Source organism: Blennius ocellaris, assembly GCF_963422515.1.
Source record: "Blennius ocellaris genome assembly, chromosome: 2".
Classification (NCBI taxonomy): domain Eukaryota; kingdom Metazoa; phylum Chordata; class Actinopteri; order Blenniiformes; family Blenniidae; genus Blennius; species Blennius ocellaris.
In genome coordinates, this window is record NC_137651.1 from 3,850,739 (window position 1) to 3,873,633 (window position 22,895).

Sequence of the window (22,895 nt, forward strand, 5' to 3'; positions counted from 1 at the left end):
TAAACATCAGTTCCAGAGCCAATGCAGGGCAGAGTTGTGATTGAGGCCACATTTACACATAGCCAGGGGGGCGGAGCTTCGGGAGGGGCTGGGATGAGATTTCTTCATGTGAAATAAAGAAATTATAGATTTTATATTGCCTATTTTATCATTATGCATACATGATGCATGCTGTAGATTAGTGTATTTTTACATTATGGCTGTATATCCTGATAAAAACCGCTCGCGGTACAGTCATGCGCTCAGGACGCACTGTGAGACGACCTCCTCCACCCTCCGCCTCCAACTCTCAAGTGACAAAGTCCACTGAACCTTTTCACCGTCCCTGTTCAAAAATTGAATTCATACATTTGATAAACAGATAAAACTGAACATTATCGGTCTGCTGTGTCTCAGATACCAAAGCAAAAGTCTATTGCCGATCAGGCAAAAATGTTCTTTGTCAACCACCCAACAGCAACGTCTCTATTCAGTGAAGTTTGCACCGCCCTCCTTTTACTTGTGACTCTTCCCGTCACCATAGCAACCTCAGACCTCTTTCTCCAAGTTAAAACTCATTAAAACCTCTTGAGGAGCTCAGTGGGACAGGAGCGACTGAGTGGACTTGTCATGTTGTCCATAGAGAATGAGAGAGCAAAGAAAATGGACATACAGAACATCGTGGACGAGTTCGTGGAGCTCAAGGCTCGTTGTATGTTTCAAATAGAGGTGAGAAGGCCTTTAGTACTTCATATTGAAACTGTGCTTGTTGGTGAACGTGTGGGCTGCTGTGCCAATTTTACTAAACTTTATAGCTATTGATATAGGCGAGTAGCCTGCTGTGCTCTCATTAGTTGAAATAGTTAAAGTGTTGAAATGGTGTGGTCGCTGTCCGTGGTGCTGGAATGCTTTCAATTTGTCTTGTTTTATTATTAGAGGCCATGTTTTTATTGTTCTCTTGGTTTGTTGTTCTTCATGTCCGTTTGATGGACTTTAAAATGACATAGTTGCTCTCCATGGTGCTGAAGCTCTAAGCCCCGCTGTTGCAGGCATGTGTATATTGTAAAATGACGTTATATGGTGGGATTTATTATTTGGGTTTAAAGGACCCGGTCATGTGGCCCGCCCCTGGCCCAGCTCTGATTGGTTCTGCTAGTGCACGTAGCAGCAGGGTATTTACAAAAATCCATTTTTCCCACTCTTCATTTACAAAAAAAATCTTCATTCACAAAAAAAAATCTTCATTTACATAGACCACATACACACTTGAATAATGAAATGTCTTTTGTTTTTTTGTTTTTTTAAGTCCTGGTTCACAACTACAATAAGCAGCCAAACCTGTAGGGGGCAGTGTAACAAGAAGCATGAAGCCATGACAGCCCAACAGAATCCTGGAAAAAACTGTTATTTCTTCTTCAGTGATAACGGCACACGGTTAGTTTATTTGGACCGATAAACAAGTGGAGCTCTGGTAGAATTTAACGTAAAAACAACAGCTTTCACTGGATCCATCTTCAGCAGTGAAACTGTAAACACAGCTTTCTTTCTTTCTTTCTTTCTTTCTTTCTTTCTTTCTTTTTTCTTTTTTCTTTCTTTCTTTCTTTATTTTTTCTTTCTTTCTTTCTTTCTTTCTTTCTTTCTTTCTTTTTCCGATTGGTGGGAAATGTATGGACTCATTGAGCCTCATTTGAGTCTTTTTATGTATTGTATACAGAATCACAATCAGTAAATACTATCAACAGAGATATAATCCTCACTGTTTGTGTATTTTTGCTGTAATTCACTTGCCGTCTCTTCCTCTCTCCCACACCCAGTGGACAAGCCACACACACACACACACACACACACTTCCACTCCTCATCGATGAGATTTGCTGCTGATTTTTCTTGTTTTCTGCTATTGTTCTTTCAATGATCAAAATCATGTTTTTGTTCTTTGTTTCTCATTTTGTTTTTGCATTTGTTATCATTGTTGTTATTGTTTTTGCTTTTTTTTTTTTTTTTTTGGCCTACTTGCTAATTTATACTCTTTCTAGAAAATCATGGTACTGTCATGGTAGAGCTGCCCAGGCTGGTTTAATCTAGAAAAGCATGTTACTGTCTAGATAGTACTGCTCAGGATGGTTTAGTCTCATAACAGTTTGAAAATATTTGGATCAGGGTGATTACTGTAAAAAAAGAAGTATATGTAGCACTAACAAGGGTATTGTATGTATCTCCCCACCCAATCTATCTCTGTCCATCCTCTCCTCTCCTCTCCTCTCCTCTCCTCTCCTCTCCTCTCCTATCCTCTCCTCTCCTCTATCCTCTCACCCCAACCGGTCAGCAGAATGCTGCTACTTCTGAGTCTGGTTTCTGCAAAGGTTTCTCCTTGTTAGAGGGAGTGTTTCTTTTCCACAGTCACAAATAAACCTGCTTGCTGTTGTGGATATGTTGAGCTTTTCTATTTTCTCTGTTAAAAGCATCTAGGAATGACTCTGTTGTATTTAAAAAAAAAAAATTTTAATAAATAAAAAAAAGAAAATCATGTTACTGTCTCTAGATAGTATCTCAATAACTTCACTTCTATTCACAACATTTAAACATTTCCATGACACTGCCATGTAGCCACTGACAACATGTTTCTAATGTTAAGACTGGCTTTGTATGCTGTTCACCAGTGTATTGTAATCTGGTGTGTAACTTGATAATGCAACTCTGATTGAGTGCATCAGTGAAGCATGTTCTGTGTTGGTTCTTCATGACATTCATGTCAGAAAACACTGATTCACAGAGATAGGTTGAACCAAGCAGACTAGCATTCTTCGTAGCTGCTGGGCACTCACCACTTGTCATGATCCTGCCTTCTCTCCTCCCCTCCTGTGTTCCCTTTGCTCCGCCCCTGTGCTCTCCTGCTTCCTCCTCCCTGATCACAGCTGTCTCTCGTTGTCATTAGTGTGTGTATTTAGTTCCCTCTCTTCCAGCTTCTGCTGGCAGTTTCTACACCAGTCGTACCCGCCTTTTTCCCTCGTGTTGCCTTTTGTGTGTTTTTGACCTTCTGCCTGCCTGCCCGACTTTGCCTGCTCTGGTTTTTGATCTTGGACTGCCTGACTTTGCTTCTGCTATGTTTTTGAAAATTAAAACTCTTCCGAACTGAGCTTCTTGTCCGCCGTGCAATTGAGTTCACAAACCCTGACACTACTGTACGTTTCTGTGTCAACAAGGAACCAAAAGTGTGGTGCAGCCCTTTAGGCGTTGAGGTGTGGTTATTTTGCATTTATTTTGAATAATTCAAAGGACAGGCACATAAATTTCACATTCTGATGTCTGGTGTCCACCCAGGTAAGATCCAGCCGGATCAAATTTAATCCAAAAGAACCTACATAAAAGTTAAAGTAGTAATGAGTATTAGATGTAGTTCAAAATGTAATCCAAAAGATCCTCGATAAGAGTTAAAGTATTGATGATTGATAGCTAGGGAGGTATGAAGTGGATGCAAACAACTAAGTGTATGTGCCTCACAGACCATGGAGAGGGAAGAGTGAATGAGACTTGCATGTATTAATTGTCTATTGACGGCTGTGTGGCTTTGAGGAATAGTTAAGTTGGGGTTATTAGAGCAACACAACAGCCATGAGTTCATTGATGTACCATAAAATGGGATCTTAAAGTAGAAAGACCAAAAGAAGCATTTAAACGAGATAAAGCAGTCTATGTTTTGTTGTGTGTTGTTGTTATATGTGTATTTCTACAGTTACAGGTTAAACAAATAGGCCCCTGTGGATACCGCGACTCTATAAATCAAATACTGTTATGTTTGAGTGAATTAGGATAGGTCCGAACGGGCAGGGCAACAGTGACCTCATGATTTAGGCCTCTATGGCTACCGTTGTCATTAAGTATCAATCAAATACTGCACTATGTTTGAGTGACTTGAGGTCAGGTCTGAATGGGGAGAGGTGCTAAAACTATTCCCAACAAGGGAATAGAAGCACACTGCAATTCTACGGCTACTGCTGGGGTCTGAAGCAGGTCTGAACAGGTAGAGATTGCAAAAGATTCTTCCCGAGGTGGGAAAAGGTGTACAGAAAGGTCCTAAGATGGGACCCGGACAGGAAAGTCTATACAAATGCAGTGCTATTGCAAGACATGAAGGCTTCTTCATGGCAGGTTCTTACCATAGTTGAACTAAATCACCTTGAACTAAGACAACACCTTATCGAATGTGCAAGCTGTCAAGCTTTCACAGCCACGTTCTAGCCAATTGGCAGAAAACACTGATTCACAGAGATAGGTTGAACCAAGCAGACTAGCATTCTTCATAGCTGCTGTGCACACACCACTGTATGTTTCTGTGTCAACAAGGAACCAAAAGTTTGGTGCAGCCCTTTAGGCGTTGCGCTGGAGGTTATTTTGCATTTATTTTGAATCAATCAATCAATCATTTGAATTGGAAATGAATGACATACATGGTTCAACTTGATCAAAGTCACAAAACCTGTTCTCAAACTCTTGCCCAAGTCTGTGTATGACTTGACAATAATTTTCTGCAACTTTGCAATTGAAAAAAGGTAAGCAGAAGTCATTTATTCTGCGAAATGTGTGTGCCTGATGTCTGGTGTCCACCCAGGTAAGATCCAGCCGAATCAAATTGAATCCAAAAGAACCGAGATAAAAGTTAAAGTATTGATGAGAAGTAGATATTAGGGATGCTCGATATTGGCTTTTCTACCGATATCCGATATTCCGATATTGTCCAACTCTTAATCTCCGATACCGATATCACCGATACCGATATATGCTGGCTCTTTACATCAAAACTGTTAGGTAACAACAACATAAAATATCTCCTACTGTGGAATTAACACAGTATGCCTAATTTTATTGTGATGCCCCACTGGATGCATATGTGAATCAAACATGGCTTTCCAAATGTACACACTGAGAAAAATAAGAGAACAACAACTTAAATTATGGAAAAAAAGTGCCCTATTTATTTAGTGTTAGAGAGAAACCTCAACAACAAAGTCAACAACACCACAGACAATATAAAAAAAAGGAAGAGGCATATCTTCAGTCCACTAGTTGTAAACAGTCAATGAATGAATAACTGGCCATAACTTGTCAAATAATAGACTCAAACTGGACTCAATCTCTTTTAAGAGTAACAAAATAGTGCAAATATAAACAAGAAAGGCACAGAAATGCTCACAAAATTAAAACAGCCCTCCTTTAAAGTGCAACAAAAACAAAGACTGAAGTTGACTCGTCCATATAACTGGTCTATTTCTTTTCCCATGTCCTCGTGTGTAAGAGGGAGATTGTTCTGTATGAATACAAGCATCTCGGCATCTCAGCAATGTATGAGATTTCTCTTCTCATCAATGATGTGGGCAACAGTGCTGAACACTGGTTCACTGTCAACACTGGTGCAGGGTGCAGTCACGTACTGGTACCAGTGCTGAACAGTGGTTCACTGTCAACACTGGTGCAGGGTGCAGTCAGGTACTGGTACCAGTGCTGAACACTGGTTCACTGTCAACACTGGTGCAGGGTGCAGTCACGTACTGGTACCAGTGCTGAACACTGGTTCACTGTCAACACTGGTGCAGGGTGCAGTCAGGTACTGGTACCAGTGCTGAACACTGGTTCACTGTCAACACTGGTACAGGGTGCAGTCAGGTACTGGTACTGGACAGTGGTTCACTGTCAACACTGGTGCAGGGTGCAGTCAGATACTGGTACCAGTGCTGAACAGTGGTTCACTGTCAACACTGGTGCAGGGTGCAGTCAGGTACTGGCACCAGTGCTGAACAGTGGTTCACTGTCAACACTGGTGCAGGGTGCAGTCAGATACTGGTACCAGTGCTGAACACTGGTTCACTGTCAACACTGGTGCAGGGTGCAGTCAGGTACTGGTACTGAACAGTGGTTCACTGTCAACACTGGTGCAGGGAGCAGTCAGCTACTGGTACCAGTGCTGAACAGTGGTTCACTGTCAACACTGGTGCAGGGTGCAGTCAGGTACTGGTACCAGTGCTGAACAGTGGTTCACTGTCAACACTGGTACAGGGTGCAGTCAGGTACTGGTACTGGACAGTGGTTCACTGTCAACACTGGTGCAGGGTGCAGTCAGGTACTGGTACCAGTGCTGAACACTGGTTCACTGTCAGCACTGGTGCAGGGTGCAGTCAGGTACTGGTACCAGTGCTGAACAGTGGTTCACTGTCAACACTGGTGCAGGGTGCAGTCAGGTACTGGTACCAGTGCTGAACAGTGGTTCACTGTCAGCACTGGTGCAGGGTGCAGTCAGGTACTGGTACCAGTGCTGAACACTGGTTCACTGTCAACACTGGTGCAGGGTGCAGTCAGGTACTGGTACCAGTGCTGAACACTGGTTCACTGTCAACACTGGTGCAGGGTGCAGTCAGGTACTGGTACCAGTGCTGAACACTGGTTCACTGTCAACACTGGTGCAGGGTGCAGTCAGGTACTGGTACCAGTGCTGAACACTGGTTCACTGTCAGCACTGGTGCAGGGTGCAGTCAGGTACTGGTACCAGTGCTGAACACTGGTTCACTGTCAACACTGGTGCAGGGTGCAGTCAGGTACTGGTACCAGCAGGGGAGAGGGCCTGGTTGAGCCTCCAGTCCTCCACGGACATTTCATTCACGGGCTTCTCCTTCTTGGCCACGAGTCCAGCGTGTTGTATTTGTTGTTGTTAAACGTCATCAAGCGCGCGCCCATAAACGTCCCATGCTGCGTTCATGCAAACTCGGAAATTCCAATATCGGTCGTAAAAATCCGATACCGATATTTCCAAATATTACATTTTGAAGTCAATATCGGCCGATAATATTGGCCTGCCGATATTATCGGACATCCCTAGTAGATATAGATCAATTGAATCTAAAAGTATCACAATGCATGGAGTAACGCTAACTTCCTAAGTGTCTGTAGTCGGGTAAAAGCTCTACAACTTAAAATTTTACATCGTGTTCATATTTCTTTGTGACCTTTTTCTGCCAAAGGTGCTGTATGAATACAGTTTACTGATAATGTGATCAAAGTTTTGTGTGATCGGTGTAGATTTTCTTATACTGGTAAAAACCTGCTAATATTTTACATCATAAGTATTTAAGACTAGAATTAAAGTTGGATTGGAACAAAAGTTGTCACCAAAGGATAAATCAGTGTTAACATTTAGTGAGAACAAGGCATAACACAATGCATTAACAAGTGCTATTGTTATTTCTTTTGCAGATCACTTCACCAGTCCAGACCTTCATGCAGCTGTTGTGTCTAAAATGAAAGGAAATAGTGGCATGGAGTGAGGTTAGACAACAGCTTCCCCGGAGCGTCTCTGCACAGAACAACAGATTCTGATGTGTAGATCAATTGTGTGTGAAGGATATCACATTTGTAATACTATCATCACGGTTTATGTGTATGCTGAGATACTGAAAATATGATCAGGACATTCTGATTGTTCATTCCAGGATAAGGTTGTTCAGCTATCAGCCTGATATATGATGGCAGAGCAAAGGAGATAGAAACCAGCTACTCCGGATACCAACACACATACAGCTTTAATGACACATTGATTTGGGGCGTCTGATTTGAAGACAACCAGTCTTCCCAGCTTGGTCCTCTAAGGGTACATCCACACGATGAGAAAAATTATCTATTTTCTCCCCAGCCTTCTCCAAAAAACATGTCACTATGAACACGGCTCAACACAAGCTTTCAGGGCTTGTAGTACACATGCCAGGCCTTTAGGGGCGCTGTGACTTACCAAACGCAGAAGTAGACAAAGCACATAGAAATTTAGAAGTTAGAACTTGTAGTCCCTGATTGTTGTGGTTATTTGATGACATCACGGACCGAGGCAGGGGGAAGGAGCGGGTGAAGGGCGATTATGTAATATTTTTTCCACAGATGGTCTTTTTTCACAAATTTGCCGGGGTTTAAAAATTTCCCCAAAACCTGTTTTTATGCTTCTAAAACCTCCTCATGTGGACGGCAGGTCAGAAACAGCATGTTTAGGTGAAATGTTTTCATGGTGTGGACGGCCCCTAAATGTAATCAAATATAATGAGAATAAAGTTTCGTATGAGTAATTGGGCAGTTTGTCAAATCATCCATGTGATTGTCATTGGATATATTAAACAAATATCTGTGTCCCTTTAAAGATTCTTGTCCTGGAATAAAGAAGCCTTGATGTGATTTTGTTTTGATTGAGATCATTGCAAGACCGGTCTATCTCACCACGCCCAACACACACACACACACACACACACACACACACACACACACACACACACACACACACATACACACACACACACTTCCACTCCTCATCGATGAGATTTGCTGCTGATTTTTCTTGTTTTCTGCTATTGTTCTTTCAATGATCAAAATCATGTTTTTGTTCTTTGTTTGTCATTTTGTTTTTGCATTTGTTATCATTGTTGTTATTGTTTTTGCTTTTTTTTTTTTTGTGCCTACTTGCTAATTTATACTCTTTCTAGAAAATCATGTTACTGTCATGATAGAGCTGCCCAGGCTGGTTTAATCTAGAAAATCATGTTACTGTCTAGATAGTACTGCTCAGGCTGGTTTAATCTTGAAAGTCATGATACTGTCTAGATAGTACTGCTCAGGCTGGTTTAATCTAGAAAATCATGATACTCTCTAGATAGTACTGCTCAGGCTGGTTTAATCTAGAAAATCATGATATTGTTGACATAGTACTGCTCAGGCTGGTTTAATCTAGAAAATCATCTTACTGTCTTGATAGAACTGCTCAGGCTGGTTTAATCTAGAAAATCATCTTACTGTCTTGATAGAACTGCTCAGGCTGGTTTAATCTAGAAAATCATCTTACTGTCTTGATAGAACTGCTCAGGCTGGTTTAATCTAGAAAAGCATGGTACTGTCGACATAGTACTGCTCAGGATGGTTTAATCTCATAACAGTTTGAAAATATTTGGATCAGGGTGATTACTGTAAAAAAAAGAAGTATATGTAGCACTAACAAGGGTATTGTATGTATCTCCCCACCCAATCTATCTCTGTCCATCCCCTTCTCTCCTCTCCTCTCCTCTCCTCTCCTCTCCTCTCCTCTCCTCTCCTCTCCTCTCACCCCAACCGGTCAGCAGAATGCTGCTACTTCTGAGTCTGGTTTCTGCAAAGGTTTCTCCTTGTTAGAGGGAGTGTTTCTTTTCCACAGTCACAAATAAACCTGCTTGCTGTTGTGGATATGTTGAGCTTTTCTATTTTCTCTGTTAAAAGCATCTAGGAATGACTCTGTTGTATTTAAAAAAAAATGTTTTTAATAAATAAAAAAAAGAAAATCATGTTACTGTCTCTAGATAGTATCTCAATAACTTCACTTCTATTCACAACATTTAAACATTTCCATGACACTGCCATGTAGCCACTGACAACATGTTTCTAATGGGAAGACTGGCTTTGTATGCTGTTCACCAGTGTATTGTAATCTGGTGTGTAACTTGATAATGCAACTCTGATTGAGTGCATCAGTGAAGCATGTTCTGTGTTGGTTCTTCATGACATTCATGTCAGAAAACACTGATTCACAGAGATAGGTTGAACCAAGCAGACTAGCATTCTTCATAGCTGCTGGGCACACACCACTTGTCATGATCCTGCCTTCTCTCCTCCCCTCCTGTGTTCCCTTTGCTCCGCCCCTGTGCTCTCCTGCTTCCTCCTCCCTGATCACAGCTGTCTCTCGTTGTCATTAGTGTGTGTATTTAGTTCCCTCTCTTCCAGCTTCTGCTGGCAGTTTCTACACCAGTCGTACCCGCCTTTTTCCCTCGTGTTGCCTTTTGTGTGTTTTTGACCTTCTGCCTGCCTGCCCGACTTTGCCTGCTCTGGTTTTTGATCTTGGACTGCCTGACTTTGCTTCTGCTATGTTTTTGAAAATTAAAACTCTTCCGAACTGAGCTTCTTGTCTGCCGTGCAATTGAGTTCACAAACCCTGACACTACTGTACGTTTCTGTGTCAACAAGGAACCAAAAGTGTGGTGCAGACCTTTAGGCATTGAGGTGTGGTTATTTTGCATTTATTTTGAATAATTCAAAGGACAGGCACATAAATTTCACATTCTGATGTCTGGTGTCCACCCAGGTAAGATCCAGCCGGATCAAGTTTAATCCAAAAGAACCTACATAAAAGTTAAAGTAGTAATGAGTATTAGATGTAGTTCAAAATGTAATCCAAAAGATCCTCGATAAGAGTTTAAGTATTGATGATTGATAGCTAGGGAGGTATGAAGTGGATGCAAACAACTAAGTGTATGTGCCTCACAGACCATGGAGAGGGAAGAGTGAATGAGACTTGCATGTATTAATTGTCTATTGACGGCTGTGTGGCTTTGAGGAATAGTTAAGTTGGGGTTATTAGAGCAACACAACAGCCATGAGTTCATTGATGTACCATAAAATGGGATCTTAAAGTAGAAAGACCAAAAGAAGCATTTAAACGAGATAAAGCAGTCTATGTTTTGTTGTGTGTTGTTGTTATATGTGTATTTCTACAGTTACAGGTTAAACAAATAGGCCCCTGTGGATACCGCGACTCTATAAATCAAATACTGTTATGTTTGAGTGAATTAGGATAGGTCCGAATGGGCAGGGCAACAATGACCTCATGATTTAGGCCTCTATGGCTACCGTTTTCATCAAGTATCAATCAAATACTGCACTGTGTTTGAGTGACTTGAGGTCAGGTCTGAATGGGGAAAGGTGCTAAAACTATTCCCAACAAGGGAATAGAAGCACACTGCAATTCTACGGCTACTGCTGGGGTCTGAAGCAGGTCTGAACAGGTAGAGATTGCAAAAGATTCTTCCCGAGGTGGGAAAAGGTGTACAGAAAGGTCCTAAGATGGGACCCGGACAGGAAACTCCGATGGGCGATGCAAATGCAGTGCTAATGCAAGACATGAAGGCTTCAAGTGTAACTATGGGACATTAAGTAACGCACTATACATCCCATCAGTTGCATATGTCATTAACAAGCCCAAGGTTTGTTTTAACCCAAGCCAGACGTACTGGATATGAAGTGATCCTTGCTTCTCCTGAATTAACTGTCCAACGCTGTGCAACGGTGAATCCTGCCACAAAAATGGTTCTGCCAGATGAGGGTGCCGCTCATGATTGTGTACAGGAAACAGACAACTTTATGCAGGTACATGGTGATTTATACAATCAGCCCATAGTGGTAAATCTTACTCTGTTTGTTGACAGATCTTGTTTCAGGGACGCCACGGGAAACCACACAGGTTTTGCCATAGTTGAACTAAAACACCTTGAACTAAGACAACATCTTATCGAATGTGCAAGCTGTCAAGCTTTCACAGCCACGTTCTAGCCAATTGGCAGAAAACACTGATTCACAGAGATAGGTTGAACCAAGCAGACTAGCATTCTTCATAGCTGCTGTGCACACGCCACTGTATGTTTCTGTGTCAACAAGGAACCAAAAGTTTGGTGCAGCCCTTTAGGCGTTGCGCTGGAGGTTATTTTGCATTTATTTTGAATCAATCAATCAATCATTTGAATTGGAAATGAATGACATACATGGTTCAACTTGATCAAAGTCACAAAACCTGTTCTCAAACTCTTGCCCAAGTCTGTGTATGACTTGACAGTAATTTTCTGCAACTTTGCAATTGAAAAAAGGTAAGCAGAAGTCATTTATTCTGCGAAATATGTGTGCCTGATGTCTGGTGTCCACCCAGGTAAGATCCAGCCGAATCAAATTTAATCCAAAAGAACCGAGATAAAAGTTAAAGTATTGATGAGAAGTAGATATAGATCAATTTAATCTAAGTATCACAATGCATGGAGTAACACTAACTTCCTAAGTGTCTTTAATTGGGTAAAAGCTCTACAACTTAAAATTTTACATTGTGTTCATATTTATTTGTGACCTTTATCTGCCAAAGGTGCTGTATGAATACAGTCTACTGATAATGTGATCAAAGTTTTGTGTGATCGGTGTAGATTTTCTTATACTGGTAAAAACCTGCTAATGTTTTACATCATAAGTATTTAAGACTAGAATTAAAGTTGGATTGGAACAAAAGTTGTCACCAAAGGATAAAGCAGTGTTAACATTTAGTGAGAACAAGGCATAACACAATGCATTAACAAGTGCTATTGTTATTTCTTTTGCAGATCACTTCACCAGTCCAGACCTTCATGCAGCTGTTGTGTCTAAAATGAAAGGAAATAGTGGCATGGAGTGAGGGTAGACAACAGCTTCCCCGGAGGGTCTCTGCACAGAACAACAGATTCTGATGTGTAGCTCAATTGTGTGTGAAGGATATCACATTCGCAATACTATCATCACGGTTTATGTGTATGCTGAGATACTGAAAATATGATCAGGATAAGGTTGTTCAGCTATCAGCCTGATATATGATGGCAGAGCAAAGGAGATAGAAACCAGCTACTCCGGATACCAACACACATACAGCTTTAATGACACATTGATTTGGGGCGTCTGATTTGAAGACAACCAGTCTTCCCAGCTTGGTCCTCTAAGGGTACATCCACACGATGAGAAAAATTATCTATTTTCTCCCCAGCCTTCTCCAAAAAACATGTCACTATGAACACGGCTCAACACAAGCTTTCAGGGCTTGTAGTACACATGCCAGGCCTTTAGGGGCGCTGTGACTTACCAAACGCAGAAGTAGACAAAGCACATAGAAATTAAGAAGTTAGAACTTGTAGTCCCTGATTGTTGTGGTTATTTGATGACATCACGGACCGAGGCAGGGGGAAGGAGCGGGTGAAGGGCGATTATGTAATATTTTTTCCACAGATGGTCTTTTTTCACAAATTTGCCGGGGTTTAAAAATTTCCCCAAAACCTGTTTTTATGCTTCTAAAACCTCCTCATGTGGACGGCAGGTCAGAAACAGCATGTTTAGGTGAAATGTTTTCATGGTGTGGACGGCCCCTAAATGTCATCAAATATAATGAGAATAAAGTTTCCTGTGAGTAATTGGGCAGTTTGTCAAATCATCCATGTGATTGTCATTGGATATATTAAACAAATATTTGTGTCCCTTTAAAGATTCTTTTCCTGGATAAAGAAGCCTTGATGTGATTTTGTTTTGATTGAGATCATTGCAGGACCAGTCTATCTCACCACGCCCAACACACACACACACACACGCACGCACGCACGCACGCACGCACGCACGCACGCACGCACACACACACACACACACACACACACACACACACACAACACACACACACACACACACACACACACACACACACACACACACACACACACACACACACACACACACACACACACACACACACACACAGGTATAAGAGCATGCACCTGTTCTGGTTCAGTCAACAGAAGGTGGACATCACTTAGCTCACATCAATCTCACTTCACACTAATTTTCTCTTCAAGCATCTCACCAGGAAAATAACCACATTCTGTAAGTATAAAGGCCATTCTGTCATTGTGTGGATACTTGTTTTCTTTTTCCATGTGAAATGTAATTCTAAAATATTATTAAAATCTGACCTGGAATTGTTGTTTTTATATGCTGAAGTATGAAGTGAGATTCTTTTCTTTGAAATTATTTCTAATGAATGATGGTTCCAGTGTCATGTTCCATCAGTCATTAAATAAATCTCTATTCTGTATAACAAAGTTATAGTTTGATATCACAGCTTAGTTATTAAGACAATATGTCTTTGAGAGAGAGGTTTCTTTGTTTGATGATTGAACTGAGCCTTTTGTTTTAAACCTAATATGACTAAATACTTGTCTATTCCCAGGAATCAAACTGCAACCATGGTTGTGCCAAAGGCTGGAGGCATTGAGTAGGTGGCTCGAGATATGTATATATATATATATATATGTGTGTGTGTGTGCGTGTGTGTGTGTGTGTGTGTGTGTGTGTGTGTGTGTGTGTGTGTGTGTGTGTGTGTGTGTGTGTGTGTGTGTGTGTGTGTGTGTGTAAATATATATATATAAAATATATATATATATATATATATATATATATATATATATATATATATATATATATATATATATATATATATACATTTTGGGTTTTTAGATGTAAATGTCTGATATATGTGTCTGTTTTTATCTGTTTTTTTCTCATGTTATTATTCAACCCTGCAATGACGACCCCACTTCAGAGCTGAGGGAAAGGTAATAAGAAACTGTTCAGATGTCATCACTGTGTGAGAATAGCAATTTAGATAATCAAAGTTGTGTTTTTAGCTTTTATTGTTGGTATTTTGTTTGTCTTGTGTTAGTCAACAGGAAATCGTACATATTGTGGTGAGAGGAAGGAATGCAGGTTGAAATGAATTAAATGCAGTGCAAACAGCCTTCATGAAAACAACTGACTTTTGTAGCACTCTTTTGATGAGGATGGGAAATGGTTTTGACTAGTTTTATTTTTGTTGTTTTTAAAAGGTGTTTCATGATCCTGTTCATGGACAAATAGCGTTACACCCACTCCTGGTCAAAATCATAGACACACCTGAGTTTCAAAGACTGCGAAGCATCAAGCAACTTGGAGGAGTGTCTTATGTTTACCCTGGCGGGAGCCACAGCCGGTTTGAACACTCAATTGGGTATGTACACGTAATAGATTAAAGAAATATGATCATCAAATAATCCAACACTTCAGCTGGCTCTCAAAAGTTTTAAAATTATGTTTATGTTGAATCCTATATCTAATAGATAATCATATATATATAAAATCCAATGTTTTTTTCACGGTGAATCATTGTTTTTCATCAGAGCCTCTTCAGATATATTGTTGATTTGTCAATTGGGAGGAACTGTATTATTGACAAAGTTTGCACATACACAGGGATAGGTTCCAGTTTCAGGAAGGGTGATGATGTCCGACCCAAAGCGAATGATTATAATGATCTTTGTTTGTCATGTATATTCTCATTTAAGCGATTGAATCGGGTCAATTTCATTTTATTTCATTTCATTAATTTTCCACAATTTCACATATACAATAAATGATTTTGATATGTGCAATGAATTTTCTCAACTGGATTTGGCCATGCAGCATGTCTCAGAAGACATTTAATCCCTCATCCGAGAGGCTTCATCAGTTATGAAGCTCCTTTGAGTTGCTGAAGAGTCACGAAGAGACATAAAAATCAATCGAAGCAAACAAAGCTGGACTGCAATTATAGTTCTTGTATGTGCATGCTGTTTGTCTGGTTATACAGGGTGGCTCACTTGGCAGGAGAGTTGGCGTACAATCTGCAATCAAGGCAAAAAAAGCTCAATATCACAGATGAAGACATCCTATGTGTGCAAATTGCAGGTCTTTGTCATGATCTGGGTAAGTCATGCATTAATTCCCTTAATTCTATGTATGTTTGCACATTTTGAGATATATTCTTAAATGCTTAAGTGCTTCAGAAATAAAATGTTTGACACATTGAATAAATGCAAATGTGAAATTAGAAGTGTTACACCATTCAGAAGGCAACAGCATTCTTTAGAAAAAGTTATTGCCTTTATTCAGTGAAGGAAAGGTTCACTGTTAGCTAGGCCTGTTACGATAACACATTTTGCTGGACGATAAATTGTCGCAGAAATTATTGCGATAAATGACAATATTGCCATTTTTATAACATTTTCATTTCATAATAATGGTATAATGATGCAAGTACACCTTTTTAAAGATAAATACACTTTTATTTCTTAAGAATATCTAAAATTGTAATTGTGTTATGAAAAACATTGCAAATATCCAAAATAAATAATCAAAACAACCAAAAATAATAAATAAAATGGACAGTCAGTCTCTGTTGACAAAGAATGCATTTGAATAAAAACCACACACAACTGAAACAATAAATAAAGTATAAAGTCTCCGACAACAAAATTGCACTTCAATATATCTTAAACATTAGGCTCAGACATTAAGATGTTTAACAGGCAAAACTGCCAATCCAGTGAGGACCTTTGTAAACAAAGTGCACACACAACCAAAACCAATATATAAAATAGTCCCTGTTGCTGATAAGAAAAAAAAGAAACTTATATCTTTAAAACATCTGAATCGCTGAATGAAATCCTGTGGAAATTATTTAGCAAGGCAGCACAAACGGCAAAGTTTCCAGCACTATCGCATGATAATTGATTGGGACTATTTTCAGGGAGTTTAGCGTGGAGTAGGACGTAGCTTCACAAAGGTGTGACTCGCCTGCTCCATTGCACTGTCCAAAGACAGTGAAGTGATCTGCCTTTTTACCTAAATGACTTTCATATTGGGAAACTGACTGCACATGAGCAAACAGTCTGCCTTCAGGAGAGGGCGTGGCTTTCAGCAGAGGGTGTGGCTTTCAGCAGAGGGTGTGGCCTAGACGTCGCAGAGGTCTCCAACCTCAGTCCTCGAGAGCCCCTGTCCTGCATGTTTTAGTTCTCTCCCTGCTTCAACATACCTGACTCTAATGATGATGTCATCGCCAAGGTTGGGGAAAAGCCCAATAACAAGCCCTTCATTGCAATCAGGTGTGTTGCAACTGGGAGAGAGCTAAACCCTGCAGGACAGGGGCTCTTGAGGACCAGGGTTAGAGACCTCTTCTCTATGCCATACCAGGAGATAGCCTCGGTGAATCATTTGGGCTATGAAAAGCACAAAATGCTGACACTTTCAAACCTATAGGTACTGTAAAATACCGTAAATTGAAAAAATATTATAATTATACTCGAATTAAAACAAATAATCAAAGTGAATATTTCATTCATTTCAATTGATTGAGCCTTGGGTAGGCACTACTTACATTGCCTACCCTGACTGTACATCACTTATATAGATAGTCACAAATAAGAGTGGAACCCCCAATAATGGAAGATTGGAGTTCGCTGTGAGCAAAATGTGTTTTTTAACTGATTATTTGCTCAATGTATGAAGGACATGGTTTAATATTTTCAAAATGCAATTATTAACTCTTAACACTTAACAAATAATAACTATGAGGTTAAAACTAATTTATTTCTCCATACTTAGGACACGGGCCCTTTTCTCACCTGTATGATACCATGTTCATGCAAAAGGTCAAACGTCAAAACAAATGGACGGTAAGTAGAGTTGTAAAACACAGAAAAATATGTTTTTAGAAATTACTATCAAATAATCAATTATCAAACAAATACAGTATGTTATAGAGTTATCTTTTTTAACGACAAGTAAAACACAAATGTTTTTTCCCTTGCTGACATGTTTTGGCTGCATCAGCTAGATTGGCAGCTGTGACATCAGCAAGGTAAAAACATTACTGCTTCACATCTCGTCGAAAAAGAATCTATAATATACGTTTAAAAACAACAAAATGAACCCAATTATAGTGCCTTAATGACAATGAGATAAATACCAATAAGATAAAAGTTGTAGTCTGCCTGTGAATATCAAGAAGTAAAAGAAGACAAATTTAACAGTGGGTTATCAAAGAAAAAAGATGTTCACATCCCTTATTAACATCTGTCTGTGTAACTTGTAGCATGAGAAGGCATCAGAGTGGCTGTTTGACCACTTGGTGAACCACCATGGTCTGAAAGTCGAGATGGAGAAATATGGTTTAAAAGAAGAAGAAGAAGGAGAAGAAGAAGAAGAAGAAGAAGAAGAAGAAGAAGGAGAAGGAGAAGAAGAAGAAGAAGAACAACTGCAAAAAGACCTGACTTTCATCAAGGAGATGATAAATCCAGTGAAAGATCAGGACCTGGTACTGGACCACTCTTGTACAAATATCATGAAATCAGTAGACTTCTCTTGTTAGCGTCTCATTTCATCATACTGGTGTTTCCTTCACAGTGGCCCTTTGAAGGTCGTGGAGAGGAAAAGTCTTTCCTGTATGAAATTGTGGCAAACAAACTGAATGGAATTGATGTGGACAAGTTTGACTACCTTGACAGGTGAATCAAGTTTCAAACAACAGTTAATCAGTTTTTGACATTGAGAAGTGAACTATGGTTTTTTACTTCCACTGAAGAAGTACAACATTGGATAATTTACCTTCAGACCAATTTCACTCATTCATATCTGCACTGTGCTTAATTTCAGGGACTGCCACCACCTGGGTCTCAATAACACCTTTGATTATCAGCGCTACTTCTTGCTTGCCAGGGTTTGTAAAGTGAATGGAAGGAATCACATCTGTCTGAGAGAGAAGGTGATGAATGTTGTTTTCTATTAGCCTCCAAACAAATGTTATTCTCCTGAGTTGCTGTGACTAAAGTGTAAGATGTGGTGTTGGCAGGAAACGGGCAATCTGTACGACATGTTCTACTCAAGGTACAGTCTCCACAGAAGAGTCTGCCAGCACAAAGTGACCCAAAATGTGCACATGATGTAAGTGTCCTTCTGTCAGTGTTTGTCTCTTGTTTGATATGAATCATTTGCATTGCTTTGTGATTCTCCTCAGAATAGAACATGCAGTAACATAAGCTCTTAGAAATCCTTTATCTGTTCATCTAGGATCACTGAGGCCTTCTTAAAAGCAAATCCGGTTCTCAACTCATCTGAAGCCACCAAGAAGGAGAACATTGAGGATTACATCAACCTGACAGGTTACTTCTTGACAACATCGTTCAAAATAATGGTTGCAACATGTCAACATTTTAAATTGTCTTCACATCACATCCATTTTTTATTCCACTCTGTGTCTGTTGTGTTTATATGACTATGAGTAACACTTATTTATTTGTTAACTTTTTTCAAGATATTTGAAATCAAAATATAAAATCCTCACAGATTCAAGTGTGACAACCTATACTTTGCCTGAGATCCATTTAAATTTCTATTTCTATTTGTCTTTGTTAAATATTAATTACAAGTAGAAATTAAGTCATTCATTAAAAATAAATCATGAGGATGTTAGGATGAGTATTCAATAAGTAAGCGTTTATCAAAATGTTTATGTGTGATACAGAGGAGAAGATGTAAATTGGCACCAGAAATGTGTCATTGATGTGTCATTTTGACTTCTTATTATGTCCTACAGATGGCGTGTTTGAGAAAATCCTTTACTCTTCCGATGAAGAGAACATGATCGAGGCAAGAGAGATACTGCAGAGAATCCACAAACGGAGCCTGTACAAGTTTGTGGGTGAAGAGAAGGTGTGCTGCAATCCTATGTCTGTATTACATTATGCTTCAGGGAAAACTGACTATCGGATGAACTACCAATATATGAATAGTGTGTTTTCATCCCTTTTAAAAGTATATCTCTTATAACAGCTGGGCAGACTTGTACGGTAATATTACCTAAATGATCAAAGACTTGGGAAAAACATTGTCGTGAGCTTGATGTAGAGGCATCGTTACTCTGTGTTTCATGAATCACTGTCTTGTCCCTCCTTTTCTCACTTCTTCTTTTATCAACACAACAAAATGAACTCACCACAGGACACTCTAAGCAACAAGAAGGTAAAGAAAAAGAACAGAGTTCAGATTATTGACTAAAATTAACATTGCTGCAGAAATGACTTTGAAATGAATGGTCCCGCCTCTTTCACACAGAAAAAAAAGCTGAAGGCTGATCTGGAAAGAGGCCTTTTGCCTCCTGGCAGCCTTGAAGTTCATGTGAGTTTCTGGATTATATAATTTCACTCCACCATATTGAAATACTAGATTTTCTTCATCTTCATTTGATTTGTAAAATGTTTCCTTCTCCCAAAGGAATAGTTTGGATGATATTATAAATAAAACTTTTCATCCCCATTTTGTCTTCTAGACATTCAAATTTGACTTTGGGAAGGGAGACAAGGATCCTCTTGACCAAACGTATTTCTATCGAAAGGATAAACCAGAGACAGGATTCACAATCCCAAAAGAGAAGGTGAATAAAACTGACATAACAAAAACAGCTTTGTTCACAGTTAAGTGTTGGAACAAATTAATTTATTGAATCAATGAACTTCTGAGGGTTTAAAAAAGAAATAAATATAAGACAGTAGATGGTTTAAAAAAAAAAAAAAGGTTAAAAGTAAATGTCAATAGTTTACTCAGCATCAATGAGTTTCTTGGTAGGATTGGATCCCTGTGAGGAGGGGACATATGATCTCTCAGTTTTTAGATTTTTTTAAATTTTTTGTTTCATTGCTTTCTGGCTTATTTCTTTTTCAACACCCAATGACGTGATCAGCCAACCTTTCTGTCCAGTTCAGGACTTTATAATACAGAAGTCATGTCAAATTATGACACTATTGTGAAGAATGAACTTCTTTTTCTATAAATGTTCAGTCACTGCAAGCATGATGTGTCTTTTTTGTTTGTTTGTTTGCTTGTTTCCACTACTGTTACTGATGTTGATGTCATTCTTCCCAGAGAAGCACTCTTCTCCCACAACATTTTTGTGAGACGAGGTTCAGAGTTTACTGGAAGAACACTGAGAACAATGATGAGGTCAACAGAAAGCTGAAAGCAGTCAAGAAAAGATTTTCCACTCGTTTTCAACCCCAGTAATCTGTTGGACCTCAGGTAATATTATGATGCTGATTTATCACAGACTTTGGTTAGTTGGAGGTGATAAAATTAGAAGAAAAAAAAGATACCTGTTTGAGCTTAGAACGATCACACAGCTTGGCATCTGAAGTTCAGAAATCAAACAAAAACCTTAATGTGGACTTTGTTTTCACTTTTGTAAGTCGAATGCTTTTACTATACATTTCTATAATAATGTTGTGTTGTGATTACATGGATGTCCTGCAAGGCTCGAGGCAGTGCATCAGAGTGAGGGAGAGACCGGAGCAGAGCAACAGGTGAGAAGGATTAACATATAACAGTAGATATTTTACAGGAGGTCGTTCACAAAAAAGTGGGAAAATATAATTTATTGCTTGTAGCAAATTCAAACTTATTGGAATTGACTTATTGGACTTACTTTGATTTACTTTTGTTGGCCAGACTTTTGCACTGAACCATAGGGAGTCTGTGGAGAAGAATAAAACTTGTTTATTAGACTTTATTTTCGTTGGTCAAACTGCTGTATTGAGTTTCAAACTAAGTAGGTCTACTTTATGTTTCTTTCTTAAAGTAAGAGGTAAAACATTAAGGAGTATTATCATATACTATTAAAGCTTTGTGTTTTTTAATCTGATATGAAAAACTGAATCATTTGTTTTTCACATTATTCTTGTGATTTATTTTCATGTCAGAACGTTGTTACTCAAAGAACCAGTTCAATTACCAGACAACCTAAACAAATGCATTTTATACCAATGTCAAACCTCATGTTTTATTGGTCAAAGTCCATTTGATTCAAATGGTTCTTGACCAATCAAACATGTTGAACCGTGCACCAGTGTGTGCCACTAAATTTGTCTTTGTTCTCCAGAAATATGTAGTTTGCTCGTAGCAGTGCCGCCGCCTGAGAAAGTCAGCGTTCAGCCTCTAATGATGGAGTCATTATTCTTTGATTGAGAATCAACATTTTTTTCCGGAGAAAGAAGGAAAAGTGGCTTTTCTGGCTGGTTTGAGATGTAGTTAGTTTTGATAATTCTGCTCCAGATCAGTCAGATTTCCAGAATCCCCCCCATCACCCCCCTCCAGTTTTTACAAAATTTCAAAAAGTTCTCTTTCCAGTCACAGTATAAATTATAGATATCTGTTATCATCATTGGCGCAGCCTAAAAAGCTGATGCAAATCTGGTAAAACTGGACGATGTTCTTATGAATACTGTCCTCTTTATCTCTTCTTCTTTTCTTTAAATACAGACGCTTCCTGAAGAGGGAACAATGAAGGGCAAAACTGATTGAAAGGATACTGATACTTTGTACATCAAATGAAAATCACAAAATCGCCATGTACAAACTTTACTTTATTATACTTTACTTTATCAGTAAATTATGTTGCATATACAATCTTTCTGGAGGTCTGGTCAGCAGGTTTGGCCCCGGTCAATAAGAAATATGTCAGACTGTGGACTGTATAGTCACTTATGTTGATCAATCATCACTTTGCATCACGAGAGAGCTTGAAGAATGTGAAGAACATGAGCAAAATATGCAACTAAGTCTGATAGAGGCTAAATTGTGGGGTGACGGTATATTAAATGTTTTATGGTGTGTGATTTTAAGTTGTGTGAATTTACTGAAATCGATTAAAGTTTGATAGGTTTTATGTGTGTGTTTGACATGATTACATGATTCTGCCCCGAAAGGTTTAGATTGAAGGTTATTTTCCTTGTGTCTTTATTATTCATTTTGAATTACATATCAATGGTGGCATGTTTTATTTCATTAGTTGTGTTAGAAGGATTCTGCACTAAAGGACTTTCAGGAATTTAGAATTGAAATCAGAGTTGAGATGAAGTTATGGGACTTTTGTTCTTTGATCATTGAGTGAAAATGGATTGATTTCTTATTCTTATATCAGGGCTTTATCAGTGGTTGTAACTGTAATCATGTTTAAGATGGGTTTTAATAAAAATGGTGTGTGGTCTAAATGATTTTGTGTATCTGTGTGTCATTAATAGAATAACAACATTCCTCCACACCACCACACACCACTGGTACGCAAACTTTGAGCCTTGGGCAGCACATTTTGGAGACGGGGAACCTGGCGGCTGATTGTAAGGTGGAGTAATTAAGCCACATTTATCTCATACATTTAATGTCTTAAAATATCAGACTTATAGATCCACGTAACCGTAAACAGCCAAGCTGCAGTGGTCTAGATCAGCGTTTTTCAACCACTGTGCCGTGGCACACTGGTGTTCCGCGAGATATAATCAGGTGAGCCGTGGGAAATTATCCAATTTCACATTTTTTCGAAAAAAACATTTGCTCTCACAGCCGTTGTGTCAGCTGTGAGAGCAGTGTGTTGAAGAGTAATCATGTATAAATACTCTTCGCCAATAGAGGGCAGCACAGAAC

General features: G+C 39.2%; 1 protein-coding gene and 1 long non-coding RNA gene across 2 annotated transcripts; both read left to right on the forward strand.

Annotated features, from left to right (window-relative positions):
- Positions 1–642: 642 nt before the first annotated feature.
- On the forward strand, positions 643–20,276 carry LOC308136960 (deoxynucleoside triphosphate triphosphohydrolase SAMHD1-like; the record flags this gene model as incomplete). Its single annotated transcript, XM_080505516.1, has 14 exons — positions 643–708; positions 14,459–14,619; positions 15,238–15,353; positions 17,031–17,101; positions 17,521–17,742; positions 17,832–17,932; positions 18,081–18,189; positions 18,277–18,368; positions 18,495–18,586; positions 19,021–19,136; positions 19,425–19,445; positions 19,539–19,601; positions 19,753–19,857; positions 20,262–20,276. 14 exons carry the CDS (start codon positions 643–645, stop codon positions 20,274–20,276), a joined length of 1,350 nt encoding a protein of 449 aa, XP_080361642.1.
- Positions 20,277–20,419: 143 nt separating this feature from the next.
- On the forward strand, positions 20,420–22,334 carry LOC308136444. Its single transcript, XR_013936829.1, has 3 exons — positions 20,420–20,498; positions 20,731–20,779; positions 21,735–22,334. It is a non-coding gene; the product is annotated as an uncharacterized lncRNA (long non-coding RNA).
- The last annotated feature ends 561 nt before the right edge of the window (positions 22,335–22,895 follow it).